Genomic DNA, 16,411 nt, shown 5'->3' on the forward strand with positions numbered 1-16,411 from the left:
GAGAGAGAGAGAGAGAGAGCATCCCATGGGAGCTCTCAACTGTCAGTGAAAAAAAAACTGATCAGAACAAATGATTTTGAATTACTAAAGGGGTAATTTGGCTAATGTTGTAATTTTACAGACCATCAGAGAGGATGCATATATACAGACTGCAATTAATCTGAATTTGCCAGAGTTGGTCTGCAGCCACACTCAGTAACATCTCTTAGATCCAGACGATGTTATTCAGACGGTTACGCTGATGTAAAACAGGCTGCCTGTTCACTGTAGAGAAGCTGCAGTGATGAGAAATGGCTTTTGAGATTGTTAACAGATGTAGGCTTTATGTGATTAATGTATAACGGGGAATCTTTAAAGGCCAAATGTTTCTCATCAGTCTTTTGCTAATATATGTATTCATGTTTTTATTACTCACTCCACAATACTGCTCTTTGTTTTGGGAACACGTTGCATTAAATGAGGAAAGAAATTTACATAAACAGATATTAACTTTTAATATTTTCAGCCTGATTGTTCATTTTTTTCTGGATCTTCTTAAATATGAAAAGACAAGCAAATTGTTGTGTTTTTGGTTTCTGTTAAAGAAACTAACTGAGAAGACAAATATATTTGTGTGTGGCTGTTGTTCATGGCCAAACATCGGTGTGTTTTTCATGTCTTTTCATATCTTCACAAATATCAAATTAAAATTTAATTAATTCAGACCCAGATATCCTTTTAGAGCTTTCAGTTTTTGCAGAGATGTCGAGTCTTTTAGTGTCATTGGTTTTTCAAGCACTGCAGCTTTTAAACTTTAAATAAATAGGTCTCAACAGCTATTTTGTGGTGAGTGTTTTTATCCTTAGATTAAACCAGATTTGATGAGCCTCGTGAGTCTACTGCATCAGGATGGTTAATGTGGGACTGACTCGAGATAAGCCACACTGAGTGTGTTCATCATAACGAGGGAACATGTTGCCCACTGCAACAATGCGGCTTGTAATGTCTTTTTAATAGTTTTTTGGCAACAGTAGCACTCAGTGGCTCAGAGAAATTCACCCACAGGCTAAATTTGATAGTGGGAGAGCTTTGTTTTTTCCCCCCTCACAAATCTGGTGGCTTTAAAAATATAGTGCATTATCAGTCTTTTATGTAGATTCATGCAAGGTGAACACCGTATTTAACAAACCTCCCAATATGTAGCTTATTACCCAGTGCACTAAAGTGTGACTCTTTATGATCTGTAACTGGAACAATGTAGTATGCTGTGTCTTACTGAAGGGCTTGACAGATGAAGAACTTATATTTTGATTACTGTTACATGTTAATATATCCTGTCAGTGTGCTTGTGTTTGCTCTCTGTGAAGCAATGTTATTTTATTACTTTAAAATTCTGCCAATTCTGATTTGTCTGAATCTGCCCCCCAGGAGTTAAGTGGCATCCAGATGAGCATGGCGTCATTGGCTTCGACTGCAGAAATCGGAAGTGGTAAGCCTGCATGTACCTGAGAAGTTTTGTACATCACACAGCTTCTAGATTCTAGAAGTCATTAGTCTATTTGTCCAAGGAAGTGTGTAAGTCATCTTATATATATTCCTACTATCCCTGGTGTGAGGAGGTCAAAATTACATAAACAAAGGAAGACATTTCAAAAGTTAATTTTTAGATCTTGGCATCATCTGAAAGTTTTTTTTAGCTGCAATTACATGTGAAGGTTTTGTGCCTTTGTAGCTCAACCGCTATTATTTGTAATGCACAATGAATGCAATTACAGCAAATGGACTAGATGTGGGAAATCGAAGACACTAATTGCATTCAATTTTTAAAGACACTCACACTCACAACTGACACTCTTCCAAAATGTACCTTTACTTTTTTTTTGCACTAAAAAGAAAAAAAGACACTTTGTTTATAATAGATGGTTTTTCCTAGTCCCTTTGGATTAAATTGAACTAGACAAGGTCCATAAATTAAAATATTTGACGCCCCTGCTTTAAGTGAACTCTGTCTCACAGGTACATTCAGGCCGCTACGTCTCCCAAGGATGTTGTGATCTTAGTTGATGTTAGTGGAAGTATGAAGGGGCTGAGGCTTACCATCGCCAGACAGACTGTTTCCTCCATATTAGACACACTGGGAGATGATGACTTCTTCAACATAATTGCTGTAAGTTAAAGTCGAAACAAACTATTTACTTCTTTAAATTAATGATTCTCATATTCCTGTGTAATCTCAGGCCCTCTCTGTTACTTTAATGAACACATTTTTAGATGTTTCTACAATGTTCTTGTATTCGGCATAACTGGAGCGCAGTCATCCATGAAAAACAAAGATTGGTTATTTAAATCTCTTCTGTTTAAATGGTTCTTATACTCCCACAGTATAATCAGGAGATCCACTATGTGGAGCCTTGTTTGAATGGTACGCTGGTCCGGGCCGACAGAACCAATAAAGACGTGAGTCCCTATTAAAACTAATGAATATATGTCTCGCAGCAGGTCGAATTCACGCAGCTAAAGTTGAAAAACTTCCTTCTTCCACTTTGTGGTTATGTGTCAGCATTTCCGTGAACATCTGGACAAGCTGTTTGCCAAAGGGATCGGACTGCTTGGTGAAGCTCTGACTGAAGCTTTCATGATCCTGAGTGATGTAAGTTCCAGTAAAAAAAAAACTGTGACTGACATTTAATGACAAATCTTTCAAACATCCTCTCAGTCTATACTCAAATAAATTAACTTATTACAAAGGAGGTGAAACAGCTTCTGATTTTCTGATTGCATTTTAATGTTGGATTATTAGCATTTGTAATTTTATTATAAAAAGTTTAATTCATTTATTGATTAATTTGACATAAAAATAATGAATTTTTGCACGTGCCCACATAAGACAAATGCTTCTTCGTTCTCATTTAATTCAAGTGCTCCATTTGACCCGAACACAAGGGAAACTTTCATTTTACAAGCCACATTTGTTTTCACTGTCAGAATGTGCTCCAAGTACAACACCGAGCTAATCATAAAAAGTAGCACACTCTAGTCAAATATATTCGAGCATTTGGGAGGTGTGCCACCCATCGAAATGCTCCATTGCAATCCCCGTTCCACCCTCCAAACACAGACACATCTATTCTGAACTGTGATTAATGGCTCTAATTAACGTCAATGATTAATAACGTGTGATTGGAACACAAAGAAGATAAGGCCAGGAGCCACGCCGCACTGCTTTTATCTCCCTGTTTTCAGGCAAGCTTTGGCAGTGCTGCTGAAGCTGAGGGAGCGCAGCTTTTACCTCTGCATTTGTCAGATTAATTAAAGCTCTGCAATGAATATGGTAATCAGGTAGCCCGTAGCTTACCATCGAAATTCACTGTTACACCGCTGCACAGTGAATAAAGTCACAATGCATCCTATCATAGACCGAATCACAGAGAAACTCTTTGCACTTGACAAGCTCTGCAGCATTTATACCGAGGCCTGGTGAGATGGATGAGAGTAAAACTGAGAAGCACACACACAAACTGCTTTACAAAGCTAGTGATATAAAAGTACCATAAAACAGCAAACACAAAAAACATTCTGCCAATACTAATTTATAATATATTTTCTGAAAAAAATAATATGGATTTAACTCTTTAACAGCAAGAGTTTAGAATTTATAAGAAAGAATGGATGCTTGTCAGAAAACAAGAGCAAGTCAACAGCCTGAAATGAGGAACAACCACAGCTGGAAAGGCATCCCGCAACATCTCAACTGAGCTTTCTGCTGGCATTTGTCAGAAAAGGCACAGGTCTAACTAATCAAAGTAAAAAATTGGTGTTCCTGATAATGTTTATACTGATTCACTGTCGCCACTCTCATGTTTTACTTTTGACAGTTTAAAAGATCTCCTGTCAGCAAAACACACGATGAACTAAAACCATTTTGTAACATTCAGATGTGGTGGATGATCACATTAGTCACTGCTTTCATTCTTTCCGTTTTCTAATATTAGATGAAACCTTACCCAAAGTTACCCAATCAGAAGAGTTTGCTGTATGCTGTATGTTTCTAACTAATTTTTAATACCTGCACCTGCCAAGGGTTTCGTCCTTTTCCTTGTTTTTCCTGACACTGAGTCATGCTGACCTCACACAGCCACAGTCTCTGTTTGTTGTCCTCCAATGACAACAGAAATGAAAAGATGCATATTATATGTTAAGAACAGGTGTGCTCAGCAGGATTTGTCCTGTGATCTTGTCTCTTCACACTCCTGTGGTTCTTCACATTTACACTGCTACAAGTCAATAAGCCACTTAATTACTGCACTGCATCTTCTTGCATCTGAGTCAAGTGTGCCACATTTTTCAGGTTTATTTACTTCAACATAATGCTAGTTCTATTTATTTCATGTGTAAATAACATCATAGATATTGTTTGATTTTTCTGTTATGCTATGTTACTCTCATGCATTTTCCCCCTTGTACTTTAGTTCAATCAGACTGGTCGTGGCAGCGTGTGCAGTCAGGCCATAATGCTCGTCACTGATGGGGCAACTGAGATGTACGACGATGTTTTTGAAAAATACAACTGGCCAGAAAGAAAAGTGAGTCTAAACCGCTGTCTCTCTCTCCTTCTATTCGTCTCCATCACACTGTCTTTTCTGTCTAATTTTAAATTGTAAGCATCACAGTTTTTTGCTTGCACTGCAGTTTTCTTGCATCAAATGTACATTTTACATTATCCCAGCCGGAGCTCCGGTCTGATGTTTTGAGGAATTGGTTTCTTAATTCATTATCACTCGTGTAAAAATCGTTGTCAATATGATGTTTTTCAGTGTGTTGATGAATTACAGCTCAGGGAATAAAGCATGGGAAATTAATTATTTTCAAGGGCACTGCATGTACAAGCAGCTCAGGCTCAAAGGACTCTTACCCCTCTGCTGTGCTCTCCCCACACTTCTTCGTGGATTCAATACTGGGTTTAAAATCTTTTGTTGGTCTTTCTCAGTAAGACCTAAATGCAGTTAAAATGAAATGAACTGCTGTGCAGCTCACAGAGCCATAAAAACAACAGCTAAAGGGCTTTTGTTCAGTCCTGTGAAGCATATGTGTGGGGCTTTTGGCAGAGCACCGGGCAGTGTTTGGCAGGGCACCCCCCCTTCATCCTACCCACCCACCCCGCAAATACACCCTGAGGGCTGCTATATGGCAGCTTTTCAGTGTTTTCTATATGCTTTCTGCTTAGCAAAGCATCTGGAGCCAATGAGCCGTACAGGTCTGGCAAAGTGTCACGCAGCGTTCTTCAGAAGGACAGTTGTACATGCCCCCATGCCCAAACAATAACAAAGGAAAATTAATTTAATTTGAATACATAAACTCAAAAAAAGATGAAAAAATAAAAATAAACTAAAAAGGATTGGCTAAAAAAAGAAAAGTGCAAAGACACACTTTCCTCCTGAGAATTTAAAAGAACATATAGCTTCCTCCTTCTCCAGAACCAGATAGAATCAGGACAGGAAGATGAAGCACTGAGGAGATACATCACTTTGCATGTTTTTTAATCCTTCTTTCTCAAAAACTCTTGTCATCTATGTGTCCTTTAAACAGGTCCGGTTATTCCCTTACCTGATTGGACGAGAGTCTGCATTTGCTGATAACCTTAAATGGATGGCTTGTGCCAACAAAGGTTGGAGACCTTTTGATAAACACTTTCCAAGACAGCTTTGTATCAGAGTCTCAAACACGGTCTGATGCTGCGCTTGTGTGCAATAATATGATAGATTAAGGATTTTTGGGATCTGTGCGGTTTGGACATGTATGTGTAGCTTTGTGTGTTTTGTGTGTGTGTGCACGCATATGCATGTGCTTGCTCAGACTCTTTCTGCCAAGAGGCAATGAAGTGGCACTCGGGAGGGTCAGAGGTCAATTTGCTCTAATCCCTCTTCCTGTCAGTGTCTTCCTCTTGGCTGCTCACTGCTGATGGCTCCCTCGCGTCAACGCTCCAGATGAGTGCCCTCTGGAAGGGAAAGTCACAGCCAGGAAAACAGATCACAGAGGGATTGTGGAATGACAAGCCACAAACCTCCTTCCCATACAGGCCACCGCTGCGTTATAACCCAACATGTCTGATATAAAACATTGTCAGCAACAGCAGGAGGTGACACTCAGTTTAAACAGAAACACAGGCTCTGTGCAATCCAGTAGAGACATCAGCAGGAGGGCAGTAGTGTACTTTAACACAGTTTTGAGGTACTTTCTTTTGGTTTGGAACCATATTTGAATTAAAAGCTATTTTAGACTTAATTTTAATATAATCAGTAGAAGTTTTAAAACACACCAATAATAGTCAAATAACATGGAATATATACACAAAATATTTGAGAGATACTGTTTTGTGCAATCTTATATTTTGCTGACATTTCTGTTGACATCAGTGAAGACAGTGAGTTCAAAGCTGGGTCATTTTTCCTGGAAATGTTGAAATGTGACAGCTGGGTTCAGCCTCCCCATGACCCTGAATTTTATAAGTAGCTATTGAAATAATGGATGGATTGATGGATATATGTTGGGTTGTTAAGTCACTGGTCAGAAAGTCCATTAAAAACTACACATGGTGGGTATTATGAGCTGATTTAAATGTGCAGCATGTTGAAATTGTATTAGCTTTAGGATTCAGAATTCTTTTTTTTTAGTGCACCACATCACCTTAATAAATCTAATAGAATTTATTAATTGTGTGAATAAAAACATGCAAAAACATATAATAGTTTAAAAAGTTTTAATGTAAAGTTTAAATTTAAAATATTATTTTTTGCATTCATAAATGGACTTAGACTGAAGACCATCCCCAGTGGTGTCCTTACATTTGATTTGTCTAAGGATGCTGAGGAGTTTACACACCAGCGATCTGTAATATCTTTTAAACTTATCTCTCCTCTTACCTAGATCATGTTAGCAAAGGTTGGATTTAGCCTCAAACCAAAAGAGCAGGGCTAAATTGTTAGAAATTAAACGAATGGTAAAGGGTTGACAAACAAAGCCAAACACGCTGTGTGGGAGGAATGTGTTGCTGCTGCAGTGAACGAAGTGGGACAGAGGGAAAAACTGCAAAGTTTATCTCAAGGTTGGACGCACATATAACTCAAACACTCCCACATAACCATCAGGAAACTCGGTACCACTTTCTATCACAGCTCGGTAATAAAGGGGAAATAGTAGGGTAACAAAGGGGAAACAAGAGCGTAATAATATGGTAATTTCTAAGTTATTACTATGCAATTACTAAAGTAATAACTACATAATATCCAAGTACCAGCATGGTAGCAACAGCGGTTAGAGTTGAGTAATAGTACTCTGAAATTTATGTAACAGGATAATAAGGGCCCCAAAACTGGGGTAACAATGTGGACATATAGCTCTGTGATAAAGTGGTAATTGTAGGGTAACAAGAAAGAAATAAGGTGGTCATTTCTAAGTTATAACCACTCAATTAGCCAGGGTAGTTTCTGTGTAATAAGCAGGAAACAGAGCTGCAAAATGCAAAACTGCCTGTTTCTATTTAATAACATACGAATATCCCATTAAAGCAAACTTGTGTGTTTGTGAGGCTATTACCTGGAAATATCTTGGGTAGTTTCTCCATAATAAGCAGAAAACATAGCTGTAAAATGCAAACCAGCTTGTTTCTACTTAATAACATATTAATAGCCAGGTAATAAACTTTTAAAACACACTTAAAGAATAGTAATGACTACCAGGAAACACCTGTGGTGGTTTCTGTGTAATAAGCAGGAATTTAATACTATGGTCATGATAGTCAATTAAAAAAAGCATCAGGAAGTCTCTAATGCACTTGTGCAAAATGTTAATAATTAAGTTTAAAAGAATAACACATATGAATACATTAGATACGGGAGTGTGAAGGACCCTCCCTAACGGCATAGTTTACACATAGATGCTCCGCTTAGTAAGCTGTGATTTTCTATATCGTGTTGTCTGTACTTAAGATGAAAATTCCTGTAGATCCATTTTATGAATGATTGTTCATTGATGTGTTTGGTGAACTTGGAGTTTTCACTTGTATTTTTTTTTTTACTTTACCTCAGTAAAGGAACTGTTGTTCCAACCACTAGATGTAAATTTTGCGTTTGATGTGTTAAATACTCCACATGTTGGGCTGTTCTTTAATGAGCTTATGGATCACATCCTTCCTCTTGCAGAAGTGTGTTTGCTGTGATTGTCGGTTAATGTGTGTGTGTGTGTGTGTGTGTATGCGTGTGTGTGTGTGTGTCATTGCAGGATATTTTAGTCAGATCTCAACCTTAGCTGATGTTCAGGAGAACGTCATGAGATATCTTCATGTCATGAGCCGCCCAAAGGTTATCGATCATGAGCACGACACAGTGTGGACTGAGGCTTACGTGGACAGTGCTGTAAGTATATCTTAAGTATTGTACATTAATTAATATTACTGGTTCATTATTCAAGTATACAATAGTTTTCTGGTGTGAAAGCGTTGTTCATAAAATACCTGAGCATCAGAAATAAAGCAACAGATTTGTCGAACTGTCTGTTTCAGAGACATTTAAATGCTGTATCCTGTTGCTGTTCTACATGATATGAGGTTTTCATGCTGTGTTGTCCATCTCTTGTACTGTACAATGAGTATTCACATGTGTGGGTCTGCTCTCTCATCATTACTCCTCATGCTGCTGGAATGATTCCTCATTATGAGCTTCATTAATCTGCATGGATTTTTCCCCCCAGTGTGCATCTGTGTCCACAAAGTCGATGCAGAATATGCAGATTTTATTTCACTGATGATTCAATCCTTGTGTATCTCTTCTTCCCCATCAGCTTTCCCTGGCCCACAAGGTACGTCAGCAAAGTTTTCGTTTTCTTGTGCAAGAACTGGCCTTGTGCTGTGGATCTGGTTCTGAAGTAGGACCAGAAAAGGCATCATGGGCAGGATATAAAAAAAGTTTTTATTCAGTATCAGCCAGTACAAGTCATATTATATGAAGCAGAAGTGACTTGAGAGGTTAAATACCTGCCCATTGTTTCTCGCCTTTCGACGTCATGCTTCAGTCGGGGGGTTGCTCTGAGGGGCACAAACAGCAGAGGAGCATTTATTGTCTTTCTTTCCAATATGGAGGCAATAAGCATGCACACACTAAAACACACACACTCTCCCTCTCACACGCACATATACATTTACACACACATACAGAAAGGGTTGGGAGATTGTCCTCTGCAGTGTGTACTCTTGTATCTCAGCCTCAGACACACCATTCATCATTCTGTGGATCATTGCACTTTATCTCCTAAAGCCCATAATAAAACTGACACTGGAGGAGAGACCAAGAAAGAAGGAAAGAAGGAAAGAAGGTAGAGAGCGAGAGCGATGGAGGTGTCCATTGCTGTACCTGTGTGCGTATGGTTGTAAGGACTAAAGCAGGCCAGTTTTCTCTTCCATTGTGTGCTGTGATGAATTTAAGGAGCCTCCATTCTTCATTTTGTCAAGCCAGCTTGTACACACAGCAGTTCACAGCTCGTTGACTTCATATATACACGCACACACACACACACACACACACAACCTGAACATCAACCACGCTCATGCACAAACACGGACACAGGCATGCTCAGCTGTACCATTTCACAATGTGAGGGAAAGGCAGATCTATTTTAATGGTGCTCATGCACTGATGTCAGCCTTCATCCTCCTGAGCACATGAGCCGCACATGGTTCAGGTCTGACAAGTTAAAGGCTTTAACCAGTCTCAGTTCATTTTACATGTAATTCTTCAGGACCGTTTAGATGCTACAGTTATATATTATGTGAAGGGAATAAATTCCGCCCCTGCCTTTCACATCAGTCTTGTGTTATGGGATCAATTTTTACACATTTAATAAATACATTAATAACACACTTATATGTAACTTAGGCTGTATCGTTATTACCAATTAACTACTTTATTGGGTGGTTCAGATTTATTGTTTTTACATAATCTATATCATTAATATAATTTTGCAGGACTTTAGGTACTGCTGATAAACAAAATGTGTCAACATAAACATAGGCAGCATGCTTTGTATGTAACTTGTCTTAAAATGTATCAAATGTGATGGTGAAGAAAGTTTAATGAAAGTTTTATGTTCTGTGGATGAATGCATTGTTGTTTCCTGTCAGTTTCAGAGCTTTTAATTAAATTACTTAAATTAAAAAACGAAAAGTTATTTTAATTATGTTTGATTATCAGAGCCTATCTAGGGGAGAGAGGGTTTTTTCAATACAATTTTTCTTCCCTTGCTTTATTATTATAAATAATGAAGTCCTCTTTTGCTTTTTTCTGTGTCTTTTTTTTCAGTTGAACGACAAATCGGGCCCAACTTTGACAACTACAGTGGCCATGCCTGTCTTCAGCACAAAGAATGAAACTGTGAGTCAATTATAGCATTTATTAGCTATAGTTACTAGGTGTTTTGATGATTAAATTTCAAATAACGGCTGTGTGTCGCGTCTCTGTGGGTGAGATCAATCACTATATGTGGCTGTGGGCACAAAAACTCCCCTGATGTTCAAATCTTCTTTTTTAAAGAGCAGCCAGTCAGTAGAAAGTTGTTTTAAAAATGATCAACGGGTGCTCAAACTGCTTGTTTTAGGGTCATGGATAAACTTATAGGCTTTGTAAAGCTTTGGTATTGATAAATAAAGATTGTTTTTAATATGGAAATTTTGAAAAAGCTATTCTAATTGGTTTCAGGCATATAAATGTAGGGCTGATGAACATAATAGGTCCACTTTAAATCTATATGAATACAAGAAATTTGTCAAACTATGGCTTCTTTGGTGTAAAAATTCTGACAAAAAGACATTTTTGTATCTAAACTTTTGAAAAAAATGAACTTACTTTTTCATACTTTACACCTTTTACTAGAGCAATGATATCCTCCCACTGCTGGGTGACTGAATATTAAACGCCGTTTTTATCTAAAGTTGTGTATGTGTTTTGAATCTTTTCATGCAGAAGAACCAGGGTATTCTGTTGGGGGTGGTAGGAACAGACATCCCTCTGCAGGAGCTGATGAAGCTCATCCCCAAACATATGGTACAATCAGCTGTCTTGGGCTAGATTAATGTATTCATATGCATATTTTCATTCTGCCTTAAGTATCTCATTTTCTGTCTCTAGTTAGGGATCCATGGATATGTATTTGCCATCACAAACAATGGCTACATCCTGATACATCCGGACCTCAGGCCTTTGGTAACTCACTTTCTTAGCATTACTTTTACACCTGAACATTGTCACAGCATTCCCTGACTTGACCCTATTTTTCCTTTTTTTCTTTTGTCCATGCTATTGTATGCATAACCAAAAATATGAACCTCCCACGAGGGTACGCAGAGACAAATGTGTTATCTGGTTAGGAGGCTACATGGGCTCGTATAGTCTGTAATCCCCACCTTTTCCTTTGATGTATGCATGCAGGGATAAAGGCCATTCATAGGGCTGGCTGGCCTGAGATTTCCCAGAGGTAACTTAACACTCGCTGGCAGAGATCACAGCCGCTCGCCCTGGCACCGTTGGTTCCTCAGGAGCTATGGCTGTGCTAGTGGATCTGTGTGTGCCAGTGTTAGTGCTATTCCTCTCTGTGCAACTGTGTGTGCGTGTGTGTGTTGGTCTGTGTTGGTTCTTTGTGTCTCTTTGTGGCTAAAACTGTGCTGTGGTCGTAGTCATTGACTTGTTGTTTCATGTGGATCGGGACTACATTCAGTAGCAAAGTTTGACATGTTAAAGTTTAATGCATCGATGTAGAGTTGTTTGAGCGTGGATTTTCTATCAATCATATTAATTATTTTTAATTTACCTGACAGTGTTCATTTCACAGTCGATTTGTTAAATAATTACTCAGCAAAACCTCAATAACTGCACTTGATAAATAAGAGTAGGTCTTAATTCTGAAAGTGCAACATGAAAGACAGATTACAGTGAAAAATAATGATTTCTAAATTGATCTATTTCCTTAATATCTGGCTCATGCATTTGAAAATTGTCTTATGTGTATGTTTAACAGATGAATAAGGCTAGATAAGATGACATGTTTGAACCTAAGTTAAGCTATTAGTTCAAATAAAATAATATTACACTAAAAAGGTCACTAAGTTGTGCATGCTGTGTTCCTCTATGCAGTATCAGGAGGGTCAGAAGAGGAGGAAGCCCAACTACAGCAGTGTGGATCTCTCGGAGGTGGAATGGGAAGACAAAGATGGCATAGTATGTGCCAAAATTCATATCGTTTTAAGCCTTTATGTTTAGTAGAATATGAACCACTAAATGTGTTTGGATCTGCAATATTAAGCAAATCAGTGACTTCATTACACACTGTAATTACACATTTATTACTTTGTTCGGTAATGGCAAAGGCTTCTATTAGATCAAATTAGCATACGAATTGCCATGGTGGGATTGCTCAGTTTTCTGCAACACAGTGCAATTGCATTGAAATCCGGCTGGTAGTATGATCAGTGACCCAGCCTTGCCCTCTCTGCTTTATCTTCTAGCTACGCAATGCTATGGTGAACAGGAGGACAGGGACCTTCTCTATGGAGGTGAAGAAGACTGTGGATAGAGGGGTGAGGCTGCAGATAAAGACGCTTAGTGTCTCCATAACAAATGAGAATGATCTCTTTGTTGTCTCTGAACTGAGGGAATGAATCTGTTATTCTTTCAGAGGCGTGTGCTAAAGATGCACAATGACTATTACTACACTGACATCAAAGGAACTCCATTCAGGTAGAAGAAAAGTTTTATTACATTCATAAATGACTTTCTGTCAGTTTATGTCTCACTTCTACTCAAACGTTGACTGACTCAGGCTAATGTTCTTCTCGGTGCGTGCCTCTAGTGTCGGAGTAGCTCTCTCAAGAGGTCACGGAAAGTACTTCTTCAGAGGAAATGTGTCGCTCGAAGCAGGTACTCCACTCTTTGATTTACACTTTTAAGTCTGAATACTTCACAAATACATGAAGAAATGGCTTGTGAGGAAGATCTTACTTGGTTAGTATCCTGTAGTGAGTATCCTGAGAATGTGGCATTTACAGGAAATATATAAAACCTGGTTATTTATATCCATTTATAAATGAGTTTTTGTACCAACACAACAAAGTAAGACGTTTACATCAGGAACACATAACCAAATTTCTCTAATAATAAAAATCCTTGCACATGTAAATTTACTCTGTGTTTCAGTCATTGCAGACTGGCATTGCTGAAGCGTTACTGACTTGTGTTTTTCAGGGCTCCGTGATCTGGAACAGCCAGATGTCGCCCTGGCAGACGAATGGTAACACAGGGGTTATGGGAGTGGGCATTCATGCGTTATGTAGGTTACCCCTTTGTGATCACCAGGGATCCTGAGGCCTGTGGTCTGACAGTGTGGCTCTTTTGGATGCAGGACCTACTGCAACATAGAGGAGGAGCATGAACATCGTCACCTGACCCAGATTCAAGCTATTAAACTCTTCATGACGGGCCGCAGACCGCACCTCAAATGTAAGACATAAAGTGACACATAAGCAAGTCATAGTACAAGCAGCCTATAATTTCTGAAATGTAATTATCCTATCAAGTGTGATCAAGACAAAAACATGTTGAATGAGATGGATATACAGTTAATCAGACCCATGTTATCCTCTGATGTTACAGGTGACAGAGAGCTGATCCAGGAGGTTTTATTTGATGCTGTGGTCACTGCTCCGCTCGAGGCCTATTGGACTGGATTGGCTCTCAACAAGTCAGAGTAAGAAACTTTAGGTACCTATTCCTGAGATATAGTTGTGAATAAAGCATTAATAATATGATTATCATTATATACCAAACTATCACAAGATTGCTTGTAATTCATCTGCACTCTTAAATGTCACTGTAAATGAAGGGTGAAGGGTTCCTACAGAAGCCCAGCAGGTTTGCTGGGTAAATACTGACATCTTTTGTTTTGTTTATTTATTAGGAAGGCACAGATTGTCTTCCTGGGGTCTGCTTTTAAAAACATAGATTAAAAAAAACATTGCATTCCACATAATTGAATACATTTAAACACATAAAGATTATGCTCAACACACATGTTGAATAAAAGAACATTAAAATAAGATTAGATTGTAGAAGTTAAAAAAAGCCCCCCCAAAACTCAAAATTATGATATGCAATATGTTTCTTTTTTTTAAATTATAAAACAATATGATTTATTTGATTTTAGTGTTCATTTAATCAGTCACAGGGGTATATATTACTGTGCATTTAAGAAAATTTGTGGTTGCCTCAGGGAGTTAAAAACAGCCATCTGGTGGCATGTGTACACGACGCTAAATTAAGTTTTAATTGACTATGCTGATATGATGGATTGCACAACTTTCCATGTTGCAAGTAGGAGTGCAGCAATTATCCAGTTGCCATCTTTTACCAGCAAAGTCAGAAGTGCTGTTTGTGTTAGTGCCATATGCACAGAGGTGCTTCGATGTAGCTGAGGTTTGATCACTTTAATACTTTAGAAGCATTTACCCAAATATGAAGTTAATTATTACTAGTATTTATAAATCTCTGACACATTATGAAATTATTTAATTCTAAATAACATATTTTGTTCAAATTATACATACCTTAAAAAGATATGCCTTGTAAGACTCAAATTAATACATCTGTATAATTCAGTTTTTAGCTGATATAGCTGAAGCTAATTCTTCATCAACTATTACACTGTTACAGGATATGATGCAACACTTTGAATTCTAGAATAATGTGTAAGATGTGTATGCATGTTTGCAACTGATGATAATTTCCTTTTGATAAAGCTGCTGAATATTTTTTGTCACAAATAAATAATTTTGCCAATAAAATATCAAACTAAGTGCATCAGAAGTCATATGTGAATAATTACATGGATAACTAAAAAGCAACCAAGTATGAACTTAATAAGAACATCCGTGTTAAGTTAACTTTTATGTAAAAATACCCAGTTTGTCAAATACTGTGTTCAAAGAGAAATTTAAATTACATGCTGCATTAAATCAGTCACAAATGTTGAGGGAAAGTGTGTAAAATCAAAGCGCCGGTATGTTTTTGTGGCATACACTCACTGCTTTAAAATCGATCAACAGAAACTCAGACAAAGGAGTGGAGATTGCTTTTCTGGGAACACGTACGGGTCTTTCGAGAACCAACCTGTTTGTACCCGTTGATCAGCTCTCCAACAGGTGAGTGCCACCGCTCAACATTTCTCTAACCATTCAGCGTGAGGTGAGGCTGTGATTGTACTTGATGAATCTAATCCTTTGCTCTTCATCTCAGTTTCACTCTGTATGCTTCCTCAGAGATTTCCTGACAGCAGAGGACAAGGAGGGTGTGTTTAATGCTGATCACTTCCCTCTGTGGTACAAGAGAGCAGCAGAGCAGGTTCCCGGCACATTTGTCTACTCCATCCCCTTCAGCACAGGTATGCAGAACATTATGGAGTGTGAAATATCAGCTCTATGAGCCTGTACAAAAATGTACAAAGCATGAATTTATCTCCACAGTGCTGGTAAATTTTCCTGTATCTTCTAATATACAAGTTCATCTCAATGCAGCATTGCACACTGTACATTTTGCAAATTCATTTGGTTGCTGTAGGCATTAACTTGTCTTTCTACGTCTCTCTCTCTGTTATGGACTGTGGTTTTTACTGGTGGGATGCTCATCTCCCTCACAGCTTTCCTGCCGTTAATGTGGCTCACGTGCTGTCTACTATCTGGAGGGTAGAGATCTCAGTTTCCTTCTCCGGGACATTTGCCCCCCTTTCCCCTGTTAATAATGACTGCATCCAGCCAGGCTTTGCCATCATAACCTGAAATGTTCTGTCACAGAACCCATTTCCGAATTATTATAGTCATCTGGCTGCAAAAAAGACCAGACTGAACTCCATTACTAGGTTTATTGTGCGGTTGCCGGGTAAAGGGTGCCATCTAGTGAACAGAAACTATAACTTGAGCTGTATTTATCTCCTTTTCTCCTCCAGCTTTAGAAAATAAAAGTGTGGTTTTGGCCAGCACAGCAATTCAGCTCCTCGATGACAGGAAATCTCCAATTGTTGCTGGTAATGACTTTGAATATTCTGTCATATCATTAGTTTCTAGCTGCACTTATGTCCAAGCTCACTTTTGCTTGGTCTTGCTCTCAGCTGTAGGGATCCAAATGAAGCTTGAATACTTTCAGAAGAAGTTCTGGACTGCCTGCAGACAGGTAACAACACACCAAGTGTCACAACAGTTTTTCATACAAAAGTGAGCCTCATGATTATGCATGAAACTAACCTGTCCTTTATATGCTTAGTGTACAGCTCTGGATGGAAAATGTAGCATTAGCTGCGATAATGAGGTAAGAAAGCTTCTTTATTCTGACTTGAGGAGTGCTGA

At 38.4% G+C, this 16,411-nt stretch overlaps 1 protein-coding gene across 5 annotated transcripts in view; it reads left to right on the forward strand.

The window, feature by feature from the left end:
• Nucleotides 1–16,411, forward strand: part of cacna2d3 (calcium channel, voltage dependent, alpha2/delta subunit 3) — a 38,725-nt gene that overhangs the window by 14,544 nt on the left and 7,770 nt on the right. For all 5 annotated transcript variants that reach the window (XR_006053079.1, XR_006053080.1, XM_005948671.3 and 2 more), the window contains exons 8-30: nucleotides 1,408–1,468; nucleotides 1,996–2,146; nucleotides 2,362–2,436; nucleotides 2,540–2,629; nucleotides 4,449–4,562; nucleotides 5,566–5,644; nucleotides 8,257–8,390; nucleotides 8,815–8,832; nucleotides 10,329–10,400; nucleotides 10,989–11,069; nucleotides 11,154–11,228; nucleotides 12,156–12,239; nucleotides 12,527–12,598; nucleotides 12,697–12,758; nucleotides 12,871–12,938; nucleotides 13,263–13,308; nucleotides 13,420–13,517; nucleotides 13,671–13,764; nucleotides 15,119–15,214; nucleotides 15,332–15,453; nucleotides 16,015–16,092; nucleotides 16,177–16,238; nucleotides 16,329–16,373. Coding sequence is in view for 3 of the 5 variants with exons in the window: in XM_005948671.3 (XP_005948733.1) it covers nucleotides 1,408–1,468; nucleotides 1,996–2,146; nucleotides 2,362–2,436; nucleotides 2,540–2,629; nucleotides 4,449–4,562; nucleotides 5,566–5,644; nucleotides 8,257–8,390; nucleotides 8,815–8,832; nucleotides 10,329–10,400; nucleotides 10,989–11,069; nucleotides 11,154–11,228; nucleotides 12,156–12,239; nucleotides 12,527–12,598; nucleotides 12,697–12,758; nucleotides 12,871–12,938; nucleotides 13,263–13,308; nucleotides 13,420–13,517; nucleotides 13,671–13,764; nucleotides 15,119–15,214; nucleotides 15,332–15,453; nucleotides 16,015–16,092; nucleotides 16,177–16,238; nucleotides 16,329–16,373 (1,877 nt within the window). In the remaining 2 variants the exon portion in view is untranslated. The remainder of the gene's footprint in view (nucleotides 1–1,407; nucleotides 1,469–1,995; nucleotides 2,147–2,361; nucleotides 2,437–2,539; nucleotides 2,630–4,448; nucleotides 4,563–5,565; nucleotides 5,645–8,256; nucleotides 8,391–8,814; nucleotides 8,833–10,328; nucleotides 10,401–10,988; nucleotides 11,070–11,153; nucleotides 11,229–12,155; nucleotides 12,240–12,526; nucleotides 12,599–12,696; nucleotides 12,759–12,870; nucleotides 12,939–13,262; nucleotides 13,309–13,419; nucleotides 13,518–13,670; nucleotides 13,765–15,118; nucleotides 15,215–15,331; nucleotides 15,454–16,014; nucleotides 16,093–16,176; nucleotides 16,239–16,328; nucleotides 16,374–16,411) is intronic.

Source organism: Haplochromis burtoni, unplaced genomic scaffold (assembly GCF_018398535.1).
Source record: "Haplochromis burtoni strain Fernald_Lab_line unplaced genomic scaffold, NCSU_Asbu1 Contig_611, whole genome shotgun sequence".
In the NCBI taxonomy this organism is placed as follows: Eukaryota; Metazoa; Chordata; class Actinopteri; order Cichliformes; family Cichlidae; genus Haplochromis; species Haplochromis burtoni.